Source organism: Chelonia mydas, chromosome 7 (genome assembly GCF_015237465.2).
Source record: "Chelonia mydas isolate rCheMyd1 chromosome 7, rCheMyd1.pri.v2, whole genome shotgun sequence".
Taxonomy (NCBI): domain Eukaryota; kingdom Metazoa; phylum Chordata; order Testudines; family Cheloniidae; genus Chelonia; species Chelonia mydas.
In genome coordinates, this window is record NC_057853.1 from 36,319,048 (window position 1) to 36,343,211 (window position 24,164).

Here is a 24,164-nt window from a genome sequence, read left to right on the forward strand (position 1 = left end):
CAGCCATCACCTTATTCCGCACTTTCGCATTCACAGAGTCCTATCTCTGCAGTACCTAGCATAGGAGATGAAGGAGGAGCATGCCAAGGAGCTGGCACTGCCTTATGTTGTGCCTCCATTGACCATAACTGCAGTTTTGCACAAACAAAGCAGGGTGACAATTAAATAATATTTAATCAAACGTTTTAAGGCTCCTAGGATTGTACATAATATGGTCCCCAGTCGATTGAAGAGAGCACATTGACTCCTAGTTTAGCCAGAAACATTTATTTATATATTAGGTACAGGAGACATCAAAAGACTCATAAGACACATCTCCGCTACTGGCTGGCACCCTGCAAGATTAGTGCATTAGTGGTAACAGGAGAGCCGCTGGCAGTTAAAGAACACACATCTAATCTACATATAGGATACGTGCAGCTTTTTGTTTGCTTTACAAACAGAGGCAGGAGGAAATGATTTGGACTTCTAAAAAGCAAAAGCTCTGGTCCTTTTGTTTATTATCTTACTGATATGTTTAATATCAGACATCTTGATTACAGTCACAATCCCAGTGTTTTAGGATGGCACACTATTTTAAATATTAGTTTTAGGTTATGGCCTTCCTAGAGGGAACTAATTAGTAGTCACACTAATAATCTAAGCAACAAAATTAATTTGGATATGAGGACTAGGTTGGATATTAGGAAACACTATTTCATTAGGAGGGTGGTGAAGCACTGGAATGGGTTACCTAGGGAGATGATGGAATCTCCATCCTTAGAGGATTTTAAGGCCTGGCTTGACAAAGCCCTGGCTGGGATGATTTAGTTGGTGTTGGTCCTGCTTTGAGCAGCGGGGTAGACTAGATGACCTCCTGAGGTCTCTCCAGTCCTAATCTTCTATGATTCTTTGACTGCACCATCCCGTGCAAATTTAATGGATCTGCTGGAACAAATGCAAGTCTTGGTCATTGCTGATTTCCCCCATATTGACTGGAGATTTTCAAATCCACTAACTTACTAGTTTATTATTAGCTGCAGTATTACAGTAGTACCTTGAAGCCTCAACTGTAATTGGAGACCTGTACTGATATAGAGTAAGGGTAAGGGAACCAGTTCAGATAAAATCCTGAACCCTCACTGCAAACCTCAGCTGAAACTTTTTTGAAGTTTAAGGGAAAATGCTAAAATTAAGAGATTTGTATTTTCACTTCCTTGGCTCTTCCTGCTTCTGGGCTAGACTGAAAGTGAAAGCATCAAAAATGGCTATAGAGGTTGTTCTCATGGTATCCAGCCTGACCAGAAGCAAAAAATACTGCAGGTCCCACTTGAGAACTTGTTCCTATGAGATCTCCAGCCCATTCTGCAGATTAGTATTTTCTGATAGTTTGGAGAAGTGTATGAACTTTTGGATGCTGATCTGAAATGAACCTCCCAACCATCTCTGGTTGCTGGGACAGAGTCCTCAACAAATCTGTGCACGGCCAACCTGACCTGAGGGAAGATAGCCCAGTATCCTTAAGTTCTGCAGGAAAGGGAGGTCTTGCTCAGACTCCATTGATATAGTCATAAAAAAAGCAGACACTGATTTTGAAACCAGTCTTAGTGATCAGTGGAGCCAATCTAGTAGTCTTCCATATTGAGTGAAGACTGTCTGCCCCTCAGAACAGTGTACTTAACAACTTGGGAGGGTTTGATATCTGCTGCAAGGGTAGGTCTACACTGGAGCTGGGAGGTGCAATTTCCAGGTTGAGTAAACATATCTGCACTACCTCTGATCAGGCTAGTGTGCTAAAAATAGAAGTGTACCCACAATGGTGTGATAGGATAGCTGCCCCGAGTACAATCCCCTCCAAGACCCTAGGTATGTACTCAGGCAGCAAGCCCATCCTATCACTTGCTCTGCTGATGCTGCGTGGCTATTTTTAGCATGCTAGCTCAATCAGCGCTAGCATGGATGTGTCTACCTGAGCTGGAAATTACACCTCCAGCCCCAATGTAGACATACCATAGGAAAAACACAGTACAAAGAATGTTCTGCATAATTTTCATGCAAAATATACTGTATTGTTCTTGAGGTGCAGACAAGCCACAGACTGCAGCTCCCACTCAACGTGACAAGCTAGCATGCATAATGCTAGTGTCAGTAGAACCTGCCATAGAAGCCCACAGGCAATCTACAGGCGCTGGTGGGGTTCTGGGGCAGTTGTGAAACCATCAGTATAACATGTATTATGTGGCATCACTGAGTGGACATAAGTGATCCACTATGGGTTCCCAATTCCCTGACTGAACAATGGAGAGGAAACTCAGTTTCCTAGATCCTGGGTGGGAATAGCACACAAAGGGGAGCACTGGACCCTATGAGCTCCATTTCCATGACAAGAAAGAAACTTCAGTCCACCTTTATGGCTTGGACCTCTGGGAGAAGTTATGCAAGCTTTAGCGAGCTCATGCCGTGGGCTCTACAAGCGAGTAATGTTCCTTAAGAATAGGGATATTTACAATTTCCCAACTTCCCTTAAAACTGCACTGTGAAAATCCAACTCACAGACTTCCAGTATGAATATCTGAATTTCTAGCTAGCAGGGTGTGGCACTGGAATTTTTTGCTTCACTTGAACAACATCTGGAAACAATTTATTTTGTAATGTCACAAAATAATTCATTAAAGGGACAACAGTATCTAAATGGACCATTCAGAAATGATAGGCGTTCATCCAAGACAATGTAGTCACTGTCAACCATCAGATTTTTAAAAAGCAGTCATTGCACTACATACATACTGAATATTTCACCACAATACAAATTCTAACCACATCTAAAGTATAGAAGTTACCAAAATTACCACCTCTGCTTAGTGTAGTAGCAGGTTGTATGACAGTTATTAAATACATCTTCCATTAAACAGCACAAGTCTTTAAACTAAATATTATAAATACATGATTTAACAACAACAACAACGGACAACCTTGTTGGCAATCTAAGCAGGCCATGGGCTGAATAATCACAAAGACTGAACTATCCTCATCTTTAAAAGTTTTTCCTTCAGTTCAATGCTGAGCCACAATGCATCCCAGGAAAGTTTAAATTATTGCTCTTGGTGCTATATCTGTGCTACAGACAAAGAATTTCAGTCAATAGGGTTGTCAGTCTGGCACCTTTCCTCAATGCCAAACTCTCACATGCTTGGTCTCTCACACACACAGGGTGTATGTAATATAAATAATTAATTGATTGAGTGAACAGTGTTATGCTGCTGCCATAAAAAGATAAATATGCTGGGTGGCGTTAAGAGAAGTGTCATATGTAAGACGTGGGAGCTAATTGTTCCACTCTACATAGCACTAGTCAGGCCTCAACTAGAGTACTGTGTCCAATTTTGGGCACTCATGTTTTGAGAAGGATGCCAACAAATTGGAGAGAATCCAGAGGAGACCAAACAAAAATAAGAGGTTTAGACCTATGAGAAAGGTTGAAAGAATTGGGCACGTTAAGTCTAGAGCAGAGAAGGCCGAGGCAGGCATAATAATTTTTAAATATGTAAAAGGTTATTGTAAAGAAGATGGTGTCCCACCACAGGTAAGAGGAGAAGTAATCAACTTTGTTTGCAGCAAGGGAGAGTCAAGTTAGATATGAAGGAAAACTTTGGGTAAGTTAAGCACTGGAACAGGTTACCTAGGGAGGTTGTGGAATTCCCAGTATTGGAGGTTTTAAAGAACAAACACCTGTCTAAGTATACTTAATCCTGCCTCAGTGCAGGGTGGGGTTCTGGGGCTGGACCTCTTCAGGTCCCTTCCTGCTCCACATTTCTGTGATAAAACTACAATAAAACAAAACAAGTTGCAAATTCCAGCCCCCAAAAGTTAGGAAATACCAGAATTAAGGAAGCCTGTGCAATCTTAATTCAGCCCCCTAGTGTGTGTGCATTTTGATACAGTCTTTAATTACAGAACACAGTGTTTTTTCTTACAGGACCCCTGCCTCATTCAGTGTGTAGGACGGATGGTGCTCATGGAATGAGCAACTATATTAATTTCCTCCTGGGTTTTTCTATGGTGCTTATCATTATAGTATCTGACGACTTCACAAACATTAATGAATTTATCTTCATAACTCTTCTGTGAGGCAAGGGGGTATTATTATCCTCATTGTACAGAAGGGGAACAGAGGCATAGAGATTAAAGTCAAAAGTGCCCATGCCTAGGAGCTGATTTTTCAGAGTAATTAGTATTATATAACACTTCATATATTCAAAGCACAGCTCCCTTTGACTTCTGTTGGAAGTGTGAGTGCACATCAGACACCAGGGTCGCAAACTGAGCACCCACAACAAGAGGAATACAATTAGTGACCACTTGTGAAAAGTGTGATTTACGTGACTTGTCCAGCAACACAAAGAAACTCTGGAAGGCAGAGACAGGGATAGCATCCAGTGCTCCAGGGTGCCATTCAATGCCTAAAGCATGAGATCATCCTCTCTCGTCTTGCAGTCCCCTGCCTTCCTCACTACACAGTATCCAGCTTCTGCAACAAGGGAGACAGGGGCATTATGGACAATGTATCTTTGGGGATAGAAACATTCAAATCAATCCATTTTTGCTCTTTAGCAGATGCTACTGTGAACAATAAATGACTCATGTCTACACTGTAATTTCATTATGCTGTGCAAAGTGGTTCAGCATAAGACCCTCCCTTATTAGATGACTCCACATTAACCAGCTGGTGGTTATAGCTATTAGAGCCCAACTAACAGAGTACCCCATCTGGTGGCTAGATTTGCTCTGAGGGCATCATGCGTGTTACAGCCGAGACTTGAACTGGGACCTTCGTGAACCAAAGGCTGCCACTCTAACATTTGAGCCAAAAGGGTCAGCCAGCAGGAGCCAGGCTAAGCTTGTCCCCATAAAGGCAACCGCTCACTCCTATATGTATGGGGAAAGAATATAATTCCAATAGGACAGTCAACCCCCTCCTTCGGCTTGACAGCCCAAGCTCCCTGCCAAGCCGCAACTTCAAAGAGCTGTCTGTTCAGCTATTTTTAGAGCACTCGCGTGAGCCCCGCTGACACAAGTCTGTCAAGCCAAGCTGGGAGGCTTGTTCCAAAATGCTGTATAGACGTACCCCGTGTGACATGAGCCAGTCTCTCTCTGACATTTCGATATGGAGAGAGCTACAAGAGCGCAAAGCATTATTATTCTCCTATCTTATGCTATTACGTGTAGCAGCACGGCCTGTTACATTTGCTCCTCTGACAGCACATGCAGACAAGTAGAATGATTGAGCAGGAAAAGTTGCAGTCAGCAAGGTCATTTTCCCCAGAGTTTTCTGTAAAGTGGCCCTGTGCCTTATTGACAGCACTCCATTCAAACCTCTGAACAACAGAGTTTTCTGGTTTCTTCTGCTTATGTTAATCTACGTTAATTAACAAGAAAATCATCATAAACAGAAGATAACAAAGACACCCCAGAATTATGACCCTTATTTCAGAGACCAAATTTCCCCTCGTGACAGTTTTATTCCCAAATCATTAAAATTCCAAGACATCTGGTCTCCCTTGTTATAGCTACTGCACCAAAGACGCTGGTAAAGACCAAAAAACCCAAAAAAATAAAAACCCAAAACTGCCCTATTTTCAGGGGTTTAAAACTTGGCCCTAAAAGACAGACTAAAACTTAGCATAAAAAGTTTTAATTTGTTTATTTGGGGTGGGATGCAATAGAGGTTTAAAGAAAACTTCTGGCCATCTTTGGACTGTGAAAGTGGAAGAAACTTGAGGCTGGGATTTGGAAGAGTGCAGAGCTGCAGGGACAGCATGCTGAGGGAATGGAGGGCATAAGCTAATAACCCTCTGAACAATGTTTGGATCACTCTGGATGGGCTGTGGGAGGTACATTTGTGCTATTTCGGCTGGAAGGAAAAGCACTGCTTCTTGGGGCTTTTAAGAGTGTGGGAGGGGGAAGGGAATCCTGACAGACCACACACTTATTTAGCTGTAATATAAAGCTATACCATGATATTTGAACTGCTTCATACGTGTTGAGAAGCTGTAAATATATGGTGGTAATACATAATCTCTTAAAGGTATAGTTCCTTCCTGATTAGAGATGGCCCAGAACTAAAACCACTCTGTGAAATCCCTGAACTTTGAAGGTCTGGATAAAATGGTAGCAGAATCAGTCCTAATTTTAGCTTTACAAAATCAAAAATACCTTCTCTTTCGCCCACCTCTGAAATTATACTGTATTTTTACATCAACGTATACTGCTATGTACGTACACACACTGTAGAGACATGCATTCTTTTAGGCGATATGGTTAAGATCTGCCTTGAAGCATTTCAGAATCTATGATTATGATGCCAAACAGTTCCCTAGAGCCAGCCTCGGATTAAACAAGAAAAATTTAAAAGTTTGGTCAGTGGCAAAAATATGTGCTTTGTGTTGCAGTTAGAAGTTTCTGTAACAATGACAGGAGCACTAATTAAAAGCCAATTAGTCACAGACATTATTCTGAGGTCCAACACTTTGCAAACTCTCTGCTCTTGGATTTTCCCTCTCTCAAGCTGCCCATTATCCTCAGTACAAAGGCCTTAAAATGAATGTGGACTGTTTGACTGTCACTATGGAAACCTTGCCGCAGCATGGTACACAAATGCTTCCCAAGAATCTTCAGTGCCACTTTCCCCTGTGATCTTTGCCCCACACAAACGTGCTGTTTATTCACTCCTCTCCCTATTGATGAAGCCCTATTAGATGGTTTGTGAATACTAATGAAAAAGAATCGAACCACTCTTTAAAAAGTTAACTTCCTCCGATGAGGCAGTACAAAGTGTCATGGTTGGGCTGCTTAGTCCCACTTGCTTAAAGCTCAGACACCTCTGCAGGTTCACAATTAGTGCCTGTGTTTTGTATTACATTGTGCTGCTGGACAAAGAACTTGTAAAGAAGAAGAACTGTCTAGTGGTTAAAGTACATGATTCAAAATCATAAGATCAGGGTTTTTTCTTTATTCTGTCCCTGACTAGCTTCGCCATGCCCTTGCCCCTTTCCACTCAGCGCTGCATCAGTTACTGTAAACATGCTGGTATTGGGGCATCAGCTGTGTATCCCACCAGTGTGAATTAGGAAGCATGAGTAGGCACCCATGAAAAGCACTTCTTTATTGCTTGACTTGGTCCTATTATGTAGCCTAACCAGGAGGGGGAAATCAAGACAGAACTTAGCCCATTACTTGAATCACTCCCCTAAGGGAATTCAGGGTCATGTGACAATGGTAAAGAATCACAGAAAGACACACTTTCTTCCAACAGTGAGCAAGAAATTTTGTTATCCCTAAAGCCATTCTGTCTCTTCTGCTCCAGTGCAGAGTTTCTGTCTAGAACCTTCCTCACTCTCCCTCAAACCTGGCATCCTGCTACAGTTGTAAAGAAACCGGGCACATGTCCTTGCAGGAAGATCAGCAAACATTAGCTGTCCCCCACTTGCTCTGTAAACAAAAAGGCTTGCAGCTGTACCCCTTTGATCTCAAAAGTAGAGTTGGCTGTGCAGCAGCTCAGACTGTTCCATAGCTTCTCCCATTTCGGTCAGTTTTTAAGTGAGAAATTATCTTTATACGTCTTCAGCTTTCCCCCTTGTCCCTTGAACAACATGCTGGGTCCCTGACACAGGGCATCATCCTCAGTTTATTGGTCCACCGAGCCGTTTTCCTTTATCCTGCCCTGGTTGCTTCTGTCAGACATATAATGCTGGATCCCTAGCAAGACATTCCAGAACAATGAATAACACCCCCTCTCCCCATCCTCTGATATTTAATCCAAATTACAGGATCAAATTCAAACAATTTTTTTTTTTTTTTGGCTGGAGGGAGAGGGTAGATTACCAGCTGAACATGAGCTCCCAGTGTGACACTGGGGCCAAAAAGGCAAATGCTCTTGCTCTGCCAGAAGCTGGGAATGGGTGACAGAGGATGGATCACTTGAAAACTACCTGGTTTCAGAGTAACAGCCGTGTTAGTCTGTATTCGCAAAAAGAAAAGGCGTACTTGTGGCACCTTAGAGACTAACCAATTTATTTGAGCATAAGCTTTCGTGAGCTACAGCTCACTTCATCGGATGCATACTGTGGAAAGTATAGAAGATCTTATTATATACACACAAAAAGCATGAAAAAATACCTCCTCCCACCCCACTCTCCTGCTGGCAATAGCTTATCTAAAGTTGATCATCATACACAGTGTAAGGAGAGTGATCAGTTGGGCCATTTCCAGCACAAACCTGGATTTGTGCTGGAAATGGCCCAGCTTGATTATCATACACATTGTAAGGAGAGTGATCACTTTAGATAAGCTATTACCAGCAGGAGAGTGGGGTGGGAGGAGGTATTTTTTCATGCTTTTTGTGTGTATATAATAAGATCTTCTATACTTTCCACAGTATGCATCCGATGTGGTGAGCTGTAGCTCACGAAAGCTTATGCTCAAATAAATTGGTTAGTCTCTACGGTGCCACAAGTACTCCTTTTCTTTTTGAAAACTACCTGTTCTGTTCATTCCCTCTGAAGCATCTGGCACTGGCCACTGTTGGAAGACAGGATACTGGACCTTTGGTCTGATCCAGTATGGCCATTCTTATGTTCTTATGCATAAACAGGAGAATCTCACACAGGAGTAGAGAGGTTATTTTACCTCAGTATTTGGCACTGAAATAGTATGTCCAGTTCTGGTACCTATGATTCAAGAAGGATGTGGATAAATTGGAGATGGTTCAGAGAAGGGCCACAAGAATGGATTAAAAGATTAGAATGCATGCCTGATTGTGACTGAGCTTCTGGAGTCTATTTAACATAAGGAGAAGGCTAATAGACTATTTGATTATGGCCTGTAAGTACCTACATGGGGAACCGAGGTTTAATAATTAGGTTCTTGAATCTACCAGAGAAAGGTATAACACGATTCAATGGCTGGTTGAAGCTAGACAAATTGGGGGGAGGGAGAGCTCAGTGGTTTGAGCATTGGCCTGCTAAACGCAGGGTTGTGAGTTCAATCCTTGAGGGGGCCATTTAGGGATCTGGGGCAAAAATTGGGGATTGGTCCTGCTTTGAGCAAGGGGTTGGACTAGATGACCTCCTGAGGTCGTTTCCAACCCTGATATTCTATGAAATTCAGAGTGGAAATAAGACAATTGTTTAACAGTGAGGGTAATCAGCCATTGGAACAATTTACCAAGGATCATGGTTGACACTCCATCACTGCCAATTTTCAAATCAAGGTTAGATGGTTTTCTAAAAGATACACTGTAGGAATTTAGGGGAAGTTCTCTGGCCTGTGTTATACAGGAGGTTGGACTACTGATTCAAATGGTCCCTTTTGGCTTTGGAATCAATGAATCTATAAAATCTGATTTATTTGACATTTCCATTTGTCAACCCTGTTGCTGCTTCTCTTGATACTTCAGTCTAATCTGACACAGAAGAGCTAATCAGAATAGCTTGGATCTTGCAGCAAAGTAGGGGTTTTGGGAGGTGGGGGGTACAGAACAGTAAAGAGGGGGTAGAGGATAGAACAGATGAGTAAAATGAGCTGGAAGAACTGGAGGTAAGAAAAAGCAATTTTTCAAAACAAAAGTGAAATGGCAAAGATATTTTAGAGAAACCAAAATGGAAGGCTTTGAAGTACTAGCATGGATGGACCTATGCCCCCTGGTTCACACTTCAAATCAGTCCAAATTCCTTGAAACAATGGGAGTTGTCATTTTTCCCCGCAATCAGAAAATGAGCCTTTCTAGAGCAGCGTGCCGTCAGTCATGGCATCATACTTTTTATTCAGGGCCAAAGAAACAGTAATTGGCCTTACAACATTTGGGGAAACTGAGGCACAGAGGTTAGGAGACTTGATGCAAGCCCCAGAAGTTGATGTCTGTTCTGGGATTTGAACTCCCAAGTGCCTAATTCTCAGTCCCCTGCTCAAAACTCATCTCTTTCTAGTTTCACAGCTGACATTCCCAAAAATGACAAAACAAAGATGTGCCCCCCCCCCCCAGTTTCTGGGCTGGGCAGAAAGATTAAATAAAACACCTTGTCTGTTGTGCTTCCCCCAGGTGCTTCACATTTGGGGGTACCTGATCATACCTATATGCTTTCATCCCATCTCAGGAATCCCCAGTCCACAAGAAGCTGAATTTATCTTTAACTTTGTAGTTCAGAGGCTAGTTAGAACATTCTTTAGTAATAACTATAGGAAAAGAGTACAAGATATTGTTTAGCTTCATCCTGAATCTCATCTAAGCAGAGACAGTCAGTAGTGCCAAGCCATGACAGAGCAGAGTTTTATGGAAGGAATTATTTTTACTAGTAAGCTCTTGAATGTGCATAGGGCTGCAAGCTAATTAAAACCAGATCTCCAGATATGAAACACCATAGCTATCAACATTTCCCGATTAACCAGCCCGATACTCACCCACATCTATGAGAAAAGATTTTCACACTAGCGGAAGATGCTCGATGGTTTACAGGTTCAAAGCTTAAACAGCAAATGTACAGCTTAGTGCAAGCCACTCTTAAATGCAGAACTAGCTTTAGTAATCTCTAAAGCCCAAAGGGGCTGCCACAAGGCAGGGCTTCTCCCCAGCTTCCAAACACACCTCTGCCCCCCTCAGCTTCCTTTAAGAAGGCTTATTGTCAAAACTATGGTGACCACTCACATGTTTCCAACATTCTGGCACTTCTGGGAACAGCTTGGGCCCACCCCCGCCTGCATGACCCCTCCCCGCCACCAGCATGACCATACATGGTGCATGCAAGGTCATGCTACACAGGGGATGCCATTTTCAGCAGTGCACCACCCTGCCCCCATCAGCCTGACCTCACACATGTGCAAAGTCACACCAGCGGGGGCAGAACCACTGTTCAAAAAGGCGTTCCCGCATCCAATACTGGACAAAACTACATCCAGTATCATCCCAGTACTGGACAGAGGACAAGCCAGCCAAAAAGAGGCCTGCCCAGTATAAAACTGGACAAGTGGCCTCCCCAGGCCAAACACAAGCAAGTAAAACAAACAAACAGTCCTTTAGCTCATCCTTTGTCCTAGTGTTTCACAGCCTCTCCTCCTGGGAGGTGATCCAGTTTCTTGCACTTCTTCCACTCTCAGCCAGTTCTTCTCCCTTTCTGGAACAACAGATCCAGGACAGCCTTCCAGGGCCCCTCCATAGGATTTAGCTCCTCTCCCCCCCCGCCCCCCAGGCACAGCCTGACCCAATCACTCCTCCTCTTCCTGCCCTCTGACAGGTCTTTATAGCCCCAGGTGTAGCCTTGCCCCCTTTAATTAGCTCAGTTGGGCCCACCTGCTCTGACACACAGGCACTGGGCCTGGTGTACTTACAGGAACCAGCTACCCTGTAATATACCTCCCCATTTTCGGAGAAAATAAACCTTGTTTTTTTGCTTTGATCTGTGAGGTGCCTCATTGGGCTTCTCTCAACCCCACCCCAAGGCAAAATACATTTCAGAAAAGGTTCCATATAATACTCAAGGGCTCCCCCCCATTAAGGTGGACTCCCAAATTTTCCCAAACCAACCAAAAAACTTTCCCTGCATTTATTTAACATAACAAACCAACCATTTCACATTACACAAACAGAGAGAGCACAGAAGGTTCCTGGGAATTTCCAGAGTGCATGCCCTAATGCCTGTGAGGGTTGATGTAGGAGCCAACTATCCAAATTCTACACCTGTTTGTGGCTCCTCTATGTCAGGGGACTCACCGGCTGGGAAGCTTTGCTGGTTTTCTCACTTTGTGACACCTGAATGACGCAAAGGAGATGAGCAGACCAGTACAGCCCAGAAACTTTTCCCTTGGTATGACAGAGCAACAGAAGCTTTCTGCCCTGTTTCCACTGAACTCTGACATTATTGCTACTCTTAGATATTGTGGAGGAGGAGCCACAGGGGGTGATGATGTTACCATCTCTTCTTCGTTTTTTTCATACAGAGAGAGGATCTTTTGCTGCACAGTCTGAAGCTACTCTTGGCTTCTCAGACCTTCTTGGAACCAAAGTTCTCGTGGAACTGAATTTCAGTATACCCTGAGGGCCTGATCCAGTGCCTGTTGAAGTCAGTGGGGAGTCTTTCCTTTCCCCCAATGAGAAGGCTTGGAGCAGTCTCCTACTCTATCCTGCAAGTTCCATGAACAGCTTCCATCAGCATGGGCCAGAGACAAATCTATGGTCCTTATGATCCAAGTAGCAAACTTCAGAGAGAGGGACCATCCGTTGAGCAAATGTCCCTTACCTAATCAAAAAGCCCTAGGATACGGGAGTCATGCACATTTTTTCACAGAAATGGTTGAAAATAACATTCCCAGGCATTAGGATCACAGACATAGGGAGGCATTCAAACAGTTAAAAAACAGATCACAAATTCTCCAATTCTGAATTGTTTGGTCAGATGCCCAACCATGTTCTTCAGAATACATTGGGACAACTAAATGTGCAGGAAGAGTAGCCAGTTGCGTTTGCATTGAGATGTCGAAAAATGGAGTAGAAAGAAACCACACCAGTTTGCAAATGAGATAATGGCAATTGTTAATTCAAAGCACCCTCCTCTCTATCCAGGTTTTAACTTTAAGCACCTAAATCCTTGCAAAATTGGAGCCAAAAGTGATTTATTACTCTAGTATAGTTCAGCAATGTGGGTTTTGCCCACATGCTCAGGCTCTCACTGATCGCCGTATTTGGGATAGGGAAGGAATTTTACTAGAGACCCTGAGGGATTTTTGCCTTCCTCTGCAGCATAGGACATGGGTCACTTACAGGTTGCAACTAGTGTAAATGGTGAATTCTCTGTAACTTGAAGTCTTTAAACCATGATTTGAGGACTTAAGTAACTCAGCCAGCAGTTAGGAGTCTCTTACAGGAGTGGATGGGTGAGGCTCTGTGGCCTGCAATGTGCAGGAGGTCAGACTAGATGATCATGATGGTCCTTTTTGGCCTTAAAGTCTATGAATCTAAGTCCCACGAACCCTAACCCAGTCTCACAGAAATAAACCCCTAATTCCCATTCTTCTGAGTCCAGTGCAGTGGAGCCAGGGTCTCATACTCAGCCTCGCATAGCACAATCAATATACAATCTTATCTGCTCCACCTGGACTTTGAGCTCACTGCACCCACAAGTTTTTCAGTGTCTGCACACAGAGTTTCTAATTCATTGACCATGAAGATTAAGCATCCTCCTTCCTCCTGAATGAGCCACAGGTCTGTTGCCAGTTGCTCTCTCTCATACCTGGGGTTCTGTAACCTGCATCCCATCACTTCTAATTGTTTTGCGAGCTCCCCAGCTTTCAGGACAGGAGCCATAAAAATTAGGGCTGTCAAGCGATTAAAATTTATCAGAATTAATCATGAGATTAAAAAAATTACACAATTAATCATGCGATTAATCGCACCGTTAAACAATAATAGAATACCATTTATTTAAATATTTTTGATATTTTATACATTTACAAATATTTGATTTAAGTTACAACACAGAATATAAAGTGAGCACTGTACACTTTATATTTATTTTTATTACAAATATTTGTGCTGTAAAAAACAAAAAGAAATAGTATTTTTCAATTCACCTAATACAAGTACTGTAATGCAATCTCTTTATCGTGAAAGTTGGACTTGCAAATGTAGAATTATGTACAAAAAATAACTGCATTCAAAAATAAAACAATGTAAAACTTTAGAGCCTACAAGTCCACTCAGTCCTACTTCTTGTTCAGCCAATCGCTCAGACAAATGAGTTTGTTTACATTTGCAGGAGATAATGCTGCCCACTTCTTGTTTACAATGTCACCTTACAGTGAGAATAGACGTTCGCATGGCACTGTTGTAGCCAGCGTTGCAAGATATTTACGTGCCAGATGCGCTAAAGATATGTCCCTTCATGCTTCAACCACCATTCCAGAGGACATGCATCCATGCTGATGATAGGTTCTGCTAACTGTTTAATAATCTTTTCCCATAGGTGCTTACCTCCTCCAATTCTTATTGGCAAGTTTTAAACTGCTCCTGCATGCCTTGGGGATGGTCGCATGCTCCCTTTTCACTCCTCCTTCACCATCCTTATTTCAGCCCCTTATTTCCTTTTCCAGTCAACCCCAGACCCTCCCTGTCCTGGGCTATTGTTCTATTTCTCACTGCATGAGGGAAGAGAAACCCACCCAATCTCTCCCCAGAATTATTGGCCAGGGTAGCTCCTTGACCACACCCATGTGCAGCTGAGTTCTCCGGCCCTGGACCTCCAGCTCAACTTCTGCTGTGGGGTAGACATGGGTCTCACCCTGGATACATGAGCTGCATACCAGCAGATGTCAGTCTACTTTGTTGGTCTACCCTGGCCCCATTTTCTCAGACAAAAGTGCACCTACAACCCGAGTCTATGAGTTCCTCAATCACCACTTCTCCCAACCTACTGATAACACGTATGGCCAAGCCCCCTTAACGTTTCCAAATGGACCCCGACCCCTAGACACACAGACTGGACATTCTTATCTGAAATGCCCAGGCTGGACACAATTGAAGCATGCCAGGGGGCCCCCTTTGCCATCCCCATGAGTGTTTCCATTAAATTGTAGAACTACCTGGGGCCCCTGGAGCTCTTGTGTATCCCCCAACTTTTGGCCACTTGCGGTCTTCCCCATAGGGAGCGTCCCTCAGTTTGCCATACTACCCAGCTGGCTTGTGTCCCTCAGCCTCAAAGAAGGACTCTGTTCGTTCAACAGCTTCCCCAACTAAGGCCGGCTGAAAGTGCCTTACCCTGCTCTGGCTCCCATAGGTAGAACCTTTAGGAACTGCTCCAGAACAATTTAGTCCATGATCCTTTCTATCGAGCTGGTCTTTGGAGCAGACCCACCACACTGCAAGGTCACATAACTTCTGGGCCACTACCCATGGTTGTCCTCCTCACAGAAATGAAGCAACTCAAAATCTGTGTTTATATGCCTCTGGATTCCACCCTAATTGGTCCAGAATTAGGAGTTCACCTGTTCATCATCACTTGCTTACCAATAAGCTGCTTATGCCTTAGCCATCAGGAACAGTGCTAGGTAGGCTGCCCATGTCAATTCCTCCCAGCTTGCTGCCCTCATCAGTCTCTCAAGTGTTTGGAAGAAGGCCTTGCGGTCATCTTCTGGTCCCAACTTCACCAGGCCCAGCCACCGCACAGTCCCATCACCAACCATGTTCCCTGGTGTCTCTTGCTCCAACTGTTTATGTAATCATTCTTAAAAGTGGGCTTCTTACCATCTCTGTGGTGCAGCAAATTGTGTCTCCTGATATTTCTGCTGGTTCACCATCATTTGCATGAGCAGAGCCTGAGTCTGCTGCTGCAATTCTTGTTGCCACTGTATCGCAGCTGTCTTGCTGCTGCGGCCCCATTACTAACAGGCAGATCACCTCCTCCATTTTTCCCCTTAGCTCCCAAACTGTGTGGGGTCACTCAGTATTGTAGGTGGGGCTCTCTCTTCACTGGGCACCAAAGGTCCACTTCACTCTTCCTTTGTATCAAGGCCCGATCAAAGTGCCCACATTCTCCACCGTATGTCACAGGGCAGGGCTTCTCCCCAGCTTCCAAACACATGCTGCCCAACCCCATCTTCTTTAGGAATGCTTAATGACCCAACACAAGCGAGTAAAAACAAACAAAACAGTCCTTTAGCTTACCCTAGGGTTTCATAGACTCCCCTCCCAAGGGTTTTTGATGATCCTTTTTTTTTTCTCTCTCTCTTTTTTTTTTTTTTTTTGCAATTTTCCAGTCCCAGCCAGCTCTGCTTCTTTTCAGGAACAATGGGTCCAGTTCAGGGAAACCTTTCAGGGCACCTAGCCCCTTGCTCCACAGCCCCACCACAGGCCCTCTCCCCCCAGACACAGGCTGCCCCAATCACTCTTCCTCTTCCTGCCCTCTGACACGTCTTTATAGCCCTGCCCCCCTTTAATTAGCTCACTTGAGCTCACTGGCTGTGACACAGGAGCGAGGCCTGGTCTATTCTCAGGGACCAGCTACTCTGTGACAAGCCCAAATCATGTAACATTTCCAAAAAAGGGCCCAATCCTCCAAACACTAGCAGATGTAGTGCTTACTGCCACTGAAGCTTTTGTAGGAAGTGTTTGTAGAATCGAGTCCTAGATTATTTTTGTTTAAAAGTTGAGGGAAAGGTTGCATTTCTGAAAAATAATATATAATATACATTCCTTATAAACAAAAACCACTCCATTCCACAGCAAATGGCCCAGCACACTACAGCTTACAACAGTGGTACTAAAGACCATCATTGCAAAAATGACTGGTAAATTGGGCACCCAAAAAATTGAGGTGCCCAAAATAGAGTGGCCCAACCTTGAAGTGGCCTGATTTTCACAATGTGGTTGCTCAGAACTTTCTGAAAACCATACCCCTTTAAGGTATCCATAGTCAAGATATGGCCCAAACGCGAGGCACCCAGAACCACTAGCCATTTTTAAAAAGCTTAGCAATAGTTATTATGCAGTCAAGAGGGCAGTGAGGGAACCTGGATTCACTTATAGATGCTTCTGATTCCTCTTGCTCAGAGGGTTGGCGAGAAGCCTTTTTCAGACTTCTGAAGAGAGTTATGTTTTAGCTATTTGGAAAAATAACAACATTTTACTTTGAGTTTTCTCAGGCGATTATTTTAAACAAGGCTTTCAACAGAAACCTTTAAGTAATGCCTTTGATGTGTTGCCCTGCACTTGAATGTTGTGAAAAACATCTGGGGGAAAAAAGACGACTATGGAAATCATTTGGATTTTAACTGAAAGCTGTACCAAAAACATTTAACTGAAAGCTGTACCACAAACATTTCACAACCTAAATGATTGCCTTATTTTAAAAGGACTGTTACAGATTTCAATATTATGATTTTGTACAGAACAAATGAATGGCAGGTCCCATTCTGAAAGTTACTATTCTCCTCTATTTTGATAGGAAAGCTAACTGTTGCTAAGCTAAGGATCACTGTAGATCGTAAATGAAATACATCATTCTTTTTTGTACACCCAACACTATTCTTGGAAGGATTTTTTTTTTTTAGCACAGTTTTACTCAACTATTTCCCTAACAGACAGTTCTAAATAATGCCCTTTTCTGTTACGTTTTGATCTACTTGCCTGGTGCGCATGTGTCAAGGTTCCTTCCCCACTCTGAACTCTAGGGTACAGATGTGGGGACCTGCATGAAAGACCCCCTAAGCTTATTCTTACCAGCTTAGGTTAAAAACTTCCCCAAGGTACAAACTTTGCCTTGTCCTTGAACCATATGCTGCCACCACCAAGCATTTAAACAAAGAACAGGGAAAGAGCCCACTTGGAGACGTCTTCCCCCAAAATATCCCCCCAAGCCCTACGCCCCCTTTCCTGGGGAGGGCTTGATAAGAATCCTCACCAATTTGTACAGGTGAACACAGACCCAAACCCTTGGATCTTAAGAACAATGAAAAAATCAATCAGGTTCTTAAAAGAAGAATTTTAATTAAAGAAAAGGTAAAAGAATCACCTCTGTAAAATCAGGATGGTAAATACCTTACAGGGTAATCAGATTCAAAACATAGAAAATCCCTCTAGGCAAAACCTTAAGTTACAAAAAGACACAAAAACAGGAATATACATTCCATCCAGCACAGCTTATTTTACCAGCCATTAAAAGCAAATCTAATGCATTTCTAGCTAGATTACTTACTAACTTAACAGGGGTTATGAGGCTGCATTCCTGATCTGTTCCCGGCAAAAGCGTCACACAGACAGACCAAACCCTTTGTTCCCCCCCTCCAGATTTGAAAGAATCTTGTCCCCTCATTGGCCATTTTGGGTTAGGTGCCAGCGGAGTTACCTGAGCTTCTTAACCCTTTACAGGTGAAAGGATTTTGCCTCTGGCCAGGAGGGATTTTATAGCACTGTATACAGAAAGGTGGTTACCCTTCCCTTTATATTTATGACAGCGTGCACACACACAAGGAGCCAGCACTGATGTAGTTTCTTAGAAACTGACAGCAGCTGTGTTAGATTAAACAAAAGCTCTCCATGATACTTATCTTTTTAACTTGGCACCAGCCTTTCCATTACTCCATATAGAGTTTTGTTTCTAAACACTTGAGTGGATGCATATAACTGTGGGAAATGTCTGAAAGACTTGTATGAAAAGATCAGGTTACAAAACTGTTTTAGTAGGACCAATTTTCTAAGTGTTTTACTCTCATTTTCTTTTTATATATGTTTAAGAGAGTGTGTTAAGTGCAAGGAATATTCCAGCTTGCATGGAACAAAATCCATTCCCCAGACATATTTGTAGAGAACTAACTTATTAAGTAAAACTCCAGGATTTGGTTTGCTTTCATATACATTTAAATAAGAATTTTTGTGAGCTGTGAACCATCTCTCAACAGATAAAGTGCACAACAGCAGCAATGAATGGTTTAAGTCAGAAAACGTCCTGGTGAAAAATATTAAATCTATATATCAGGGATCGGCAACCTTTGGCACGCGGCCCGCCAGAGTAAGCCCCCTGACGGGCCAGGCAGGTTTGTTTAACTGCTGCGTCCGCAGGTTCGGCCGATCGCAGCTCCCACTGGCCACAGTTTGTCATTCCAGGACAATGGGGGCTGCAGGAAGTGGCGTGGGCTGAGGGACATGCTGTCCGCCGCTTCCCACAGCCTCCATTGGCCTGGAGCGGTGAACCACGGCCAGTGGGAGCTGCAGTCTCCCAAACCTGGAGACGCGGCAGGTAAACAAACCAGCCCAGCCTGCCAGGGGGCTTACCCTGGCGGGCCGCGGGTCAGAGGTTGCCGATCCCTGCTATATATTTTTTAAAATAAAGCTATGGGAACCTAATTCTTGAACATGAGCAGCAAAGAGGCAGTGTGGTCATTGGAACATAGAAATTGCCATAATGGATCACACTGACAGTCCACATGGCTCCATATCCTGTCTCAGAAAGTGGCCAATATCAGATGCTTCAAAGGAACATGCAAGAAACCTTCAAGAGGAGAATTATGGGATAATCAGCCCATAGGGGAAGTTTCATTTCATGCATTTTTTGCTTTTGTATTATTTTAGATGGTAAATAGGGGTGCCTAAATTACATTCTCCAGACCACTCACTATTCTGCACACCTTTGTCATGTCCCCTCTTATTCATTTCCTCTCTATAGTAAAACACAGTCTTTACAATTGCATCATTCCACTGCTGCTACATCATTTTGGATGCAGGGTGGCCAGAACTAAATAGCTCTCACCACTGGAATAGTGTGTTACCACTGATTTATACCTGGCATTACAATATTTTCAGTATTTCAATCCCACATTGTAACATGGTGGGGGGGGGGGGAAGGGATTACAGCATCATATTGGTCAGTTTTCATTTTGCTGTCCACAATGACCCCCCAGGTCTCTTTCCTGAGTGATTATATACATTTGGAACCCAGCAGTATATACCAATACTTCAAAGTATTCCTTCTAATGTACAGTACCTTGCATTTGTCAACAATGAATGTAATCCACCATCATGCTGCCTATTCTCCTAGTTTTGTTTGAAGTTCTTCAATCTTCTCTATCCAATGTCTAATCCACAATAGCACTTTACTTTGTCAAAGGATTTTTGAAAAAGTCTAAGAAAGTTATAGTGATATCAACTGGTTTTCCTTTGTCTTTTTATTTTGTTGAAATGCTCAAAGAATTCAAACAGATTAGGGAGGCATGATTTTCTTTTGCAGAAGTTATGTTGGTTACTCTCGGTTACATTGAACCATCTAGATGTTTTATAATTCCATTTCAGGGTATGGTTTCAGCCATTTTATTTTACATCAGGTTCACCCCAATGCCTTTAAAAACAAATAGGTACAACATTTGTGACCTTCCAACCCTTCAGGATAACAATCTCACTAAAATCAGCTGTTAACAGTTCAGCCACTTCATTAAGTACCTTCTGAACTGTGACTTCTTGGTCTTTAATTTGTCACTCTGTTCTAGCACCTCCTTTGATTTCAGTCTCCGACAGCACTTCATCTTTGTTACCTGAAAGGGATAGAACGTATACCACCAGTAGGCATTTTCCTAAAAACCTTTGTTCAGATTGACTGAGCACCAGGTTAGCTGCCCAGTGTACTAAAGTCTAACTCTAATTCTGCCACTGGCCTTGCTGCATGTTCTAGGACAAGACACAATCTCTCTGCTTCAGTGTCTCCACGTGTATAATGGGGGTAATACCTGTCTTACGAGGGTGTTATGAGGTCTAATTTATCTGTGTTTGTGTTTTAAACCTGTGAAAAGCAATAGCAATGCTAAGTATTACTGTTAATACAACTCTTCTTCAGTCATCCCAGTGCAGGGGACCCCACACAAAGACCTAGAGATGCTGAAATCCTTGTTTAGTGCTGACTTTAAAAGCTGAAGTGGGGGTTAAGTTCCCTTAAAAGCCTTGCACCAACTCTGCTCAACAGAGTGAATTTCAACTTTGGCCCAGTGCTTAAGCATGTAAAACTGACATTTATAAATCTAAGCACCAACATAAGTGTCCAAATACAGGATTTGCTGCCCTGAGTAAGGTTCCACACTGGAAAATCAGACACATAATCAGTGTCAGTGGAGAAGGCAGATTTTATGACCAAAGTAGACTGTGTTTTAGAGACGTCTTGAATTTTAACTAAAAGCTGTAAGTAATGTTTGTTTAATTATTAATGCCTAAGTCCAAGAATAGTTTAATTCCATCTTTCTCTGATTCTTAATAAAGTCTTTTAAAACTACCCTTGAGGGCTATGTTTAATAGGCATTGAATGCAGATGCCCCTGTGCTTCCGAAGCACGTCTGAACAATTTCATTTTAGCAGAATGGTTAATGGGGCGAAGCAGCCTCTGCTGGGCACATTCATCCAGTTTACTGGAAGTTTACTAAACGTCCACCTTCTTTTGCCTTTTCTTCTCCAGGTCAGAGGTTCTGAAGCTTCAGCTTCCTTCAAGAGGCAGCACAAAGCAAAAAGAAGGAGCAGCACTGCTGGATGGAAGACACTGTTTATCTGCCGTGCAACTGGATCGAAGCTCACCCACTGGGGGAGCAGGGATGTCAGAGAACGGTATAGAGAATCCTTTAAGTGCAGAATCCCTAGTTATTCTATTTCCTCAATGATGTGTCAGATTCTCAGCAGACAAACTAATATTTGCGTTAAAGATTTTGAACAATCGAAGCCAGGGACTAATTCTAATGAATTTTGAAACCTTAAACAAAAAGTCAGTTTCCTCTCAAAAAATGTCTTATGTTTATTAAAAACCTGAACATGTCACTTGTAACTAACACTCGAAAGAATCACCTCATTTCTAGAATTCACTGGAACCAGAGTGACTTTTTTTCTTGCTTATTAGTAAGTGGTCTTAGCTTCTGTATGAATAATACCTGGGAACTTTAAGTTACAATCAGTTCCAAAAAAATCATTTACAGTTAATATTCCACACACTCTCTGAAAACAACCTTATCCCCTATCTAATTTTGAATGATCCGACTGGTTTAGAGCATGTAATGCTAACTACTGCTATAAACATGCCATTCTGTTGCAATTTCACATGGGATGCACATACTATGGTTTGAAAGTCTCGTAAAGCCAACTGGTCTCCGAAGACTGGCGCTAGTGAATAATTACACAGAATTCCACTGGACTTCTATAGAGAAAAGAATTATAGGGACTCTGGATGGGATGACAACTTTGTTGGCTCGTTTACATGCTGTAATGATGAGAGCCATTTAAGAAAGCTGCCTTCTTATCCTAAGGTCCTTGATCCTGGTAATGATTTATATGCCAAGTAGACAGCAATTGCAAACTTAGAGCTTGAGTTTCTCTTGGTGGTGTTGGACACAGCTACATGCAAATGAAGACAAATGTCAGGCTGCTTAGGAATTAACCATGAGCAAGAAATTGTGCTACAGAAGAAATCCATTGAGAAGAGATTTGGAGGTGAACAGCTAAATTTGAGTTCTGAAGTGTAGGCCTGGAAGTGTGATATAATAATGCCCTCCACAGACAGAGAGAGATGTCATTGGGGTCCTGGATTATAAAAAAAAAAAAAGCAGGTATTTTGTTCTGCTAGAGTGCAGCTGTGCATATGGGTGTCTGTTAGGGGAGTGGTAATAAGAAGTGCTTCTAGCATGATTTTCTAAAGGCATCTCTGTACTTTTAATTTGAGTTGAATACAACAAAACGGCCAGCATAGACCTGATCTGATTGCTTTGTGGCAGTGGCTCTCTACTGTCATGTGAGAGATTTAGGGCTTGGCTTGCAGATGTAGAGAGCTAGGAGTTAAACCAGCCTTCGGAGACTGCAGCAGGAAAAACGCTGCCGTGTGTGTTCACACTGTCAGCTGCAAGCACACTGGCGTGGCCACATTAGCAGCTCTTGCAACCCCACAAAGAGCACTGTGCATTGTGGTAGCTATCCCAGTGTGCAAGTGGCCGCAACGTGTTTTTGCGGTGGGGGGGGGGGGTGGAGTGTGACAGGGAGCGTGCTGCATGTATGTGGGGGGAGAGACCATGTGTTTTGGGGGGCAGAGAGTGTCAGCACACTGTCTTGTACCACTAAGTTCAGACAGCAGCAGACCCTCCCCACCCACCCCCACACACACACACTCACAACAGCAGCATTCCACACTAATGGTTTGCTTTGTCCCAGAGCAGATAAGCATGCTGGCTGTCAGAAACGGAGCTATGAAAGGGGATATCCGCATGCCTGCAGCCTATTTCAAAACAATGAGAAGAGTGGCCACTTGACTTCAGGGGATTATGGGACATTTCCGGAGGCCAGTCACAGTGCAGTAATGCAACACCTCATCCACACTGACACCCGGGTGTTTCAGCTGGAGCACAGCAAGCTTTTTGCTTCTTGTGGAGGTGGATTATCAGGAGCTCTCTAGCTGCAGAGTCCAGGCGCTCTACGTGTCTTGCCAGTGTGGATACCTCAGGAGTTAGGGTGCCTGGGGCTGCTTTAATGCACTCTAACGTGCAAGTGTAGCCAAGCCCTGTGACTACAGCTACACTACAGAGCTTTACAGTGGTGCAGCGGTGCTGCTGTTGCACTGCTAATGCAGACACTCTAAGCCGACGGGAGAGTCCTCCTATTGACTGAACTCCAGCCCCCATGAGCAGCGGTAGCTATGTCAGTGGGAGAAGCTCTCCCACTGACATAGCACTGTCCACACTGGCGCTTAGCTCAGTGTAACTTGTGTTGCTCAGAGGGGTGGCTTATTCACACCCAAGTGAGGTAACTTATACCAAGGTAAGCTGAAGTGTGTACATAGCCTTAGACTAGTTGTTCAACTGCACTCAGGAGGTGGGTAGTTCAGACCACGCTTTGATCAACATCTTCTCAAACAGACTGAAGGGAGGCACTTAAAAGTCTGTAAGTGGTGTCCCAGCCAGTTCTCTGCTGGAAAGATGATGGCCTTCACATAGGCTGTTTATGGTGGGGTGGAGGTGAGCTGAGAGAGGGTGTAAATCCTCAGGTCTCCCATGGGAACACATTTGCATAAGTGAAAAGATCTTTACTAATGGATCTAAGATCTGTAAACATTCACCAACCACCCAATTTTTACATATGCTATTTTAAAATCCTGAAATCCTGGATGAAGAGCTGACCAGAGATTTGCAAAATATTCAAATGCAAAAATACGTGAAATTTTCAAAAATTTCTAAGGTTAGGAACTAAAAAATGAGCCCATTTTCACATAACATTTTGCTCAGGTAGGCACATTTGTAATGCAAAGATGGGCCTCATTTCCAAGCTAAAATAACCTGTATTTCTAGTTAAATAGCTTTCCTATCAAGAATGATACAAAAAAGTCATATTCACACCTTTACAATATGAAAATAGACATTTTCTCCAGTAAAGACCAATTTTGGTGTGCAAGGACAGGAGTGACAAAAATCACTCAGAATGAAACTGGAAAGTTGCACAAACAAAATTAGTCAGCTTCACACAGCTCTAGGGCTGGCAGGTGAGATGATTTCATGCATTATAGATGTACGGTTTGTAGGTCTTCTATAAATTTTAATTTCTCATTGCAGAAGAGTATGTGTAACTATGGTTGAACAGTGTGTAATTAGATAATTAGATTTAACAAGCCTAAGAATATTTGTCTTATGCAATTTATATGGCT

At 43.0% G+C, this 24,164-nt stretch overlaps 1 protein-coding gene and 1 long non-coding RNA gene across 5 annotated transcripts in view; one reads left to right on the top strand and one right to left on the bottom strand.

Moving 5' to 3' along the window:
* Positions 1-24,164, top strand: part of EFCC1 (EF-hand and coiled-coil domain containing 1) — a 90,808-nt gene that overhangs the window by 49,228 nt on the left and 17,416 nt on the right. For all 4 annotated transcript variants that reach the window (XM_043551683.1, XM_043551684.1, XM_037905044.2 and 1 more), the window contains one exon: positions 20,952-21,097. In XM_043551683.1, coding sequence (XP_043407618.1) covers positions 20,952-21,097 — 146 coding nt within the window. The remainder of the gene's footprint in view (positions 1-20,951; positions 21,098-24,164) is intronic.
* The window catches only part of LOC122466632, an 88,976-nt gene that overhangs the window by 31,891 nt on the left and 32,921 nt on the right, over positions 1-24,164 (bottom strand). The window lies entirely within an intron of this gene.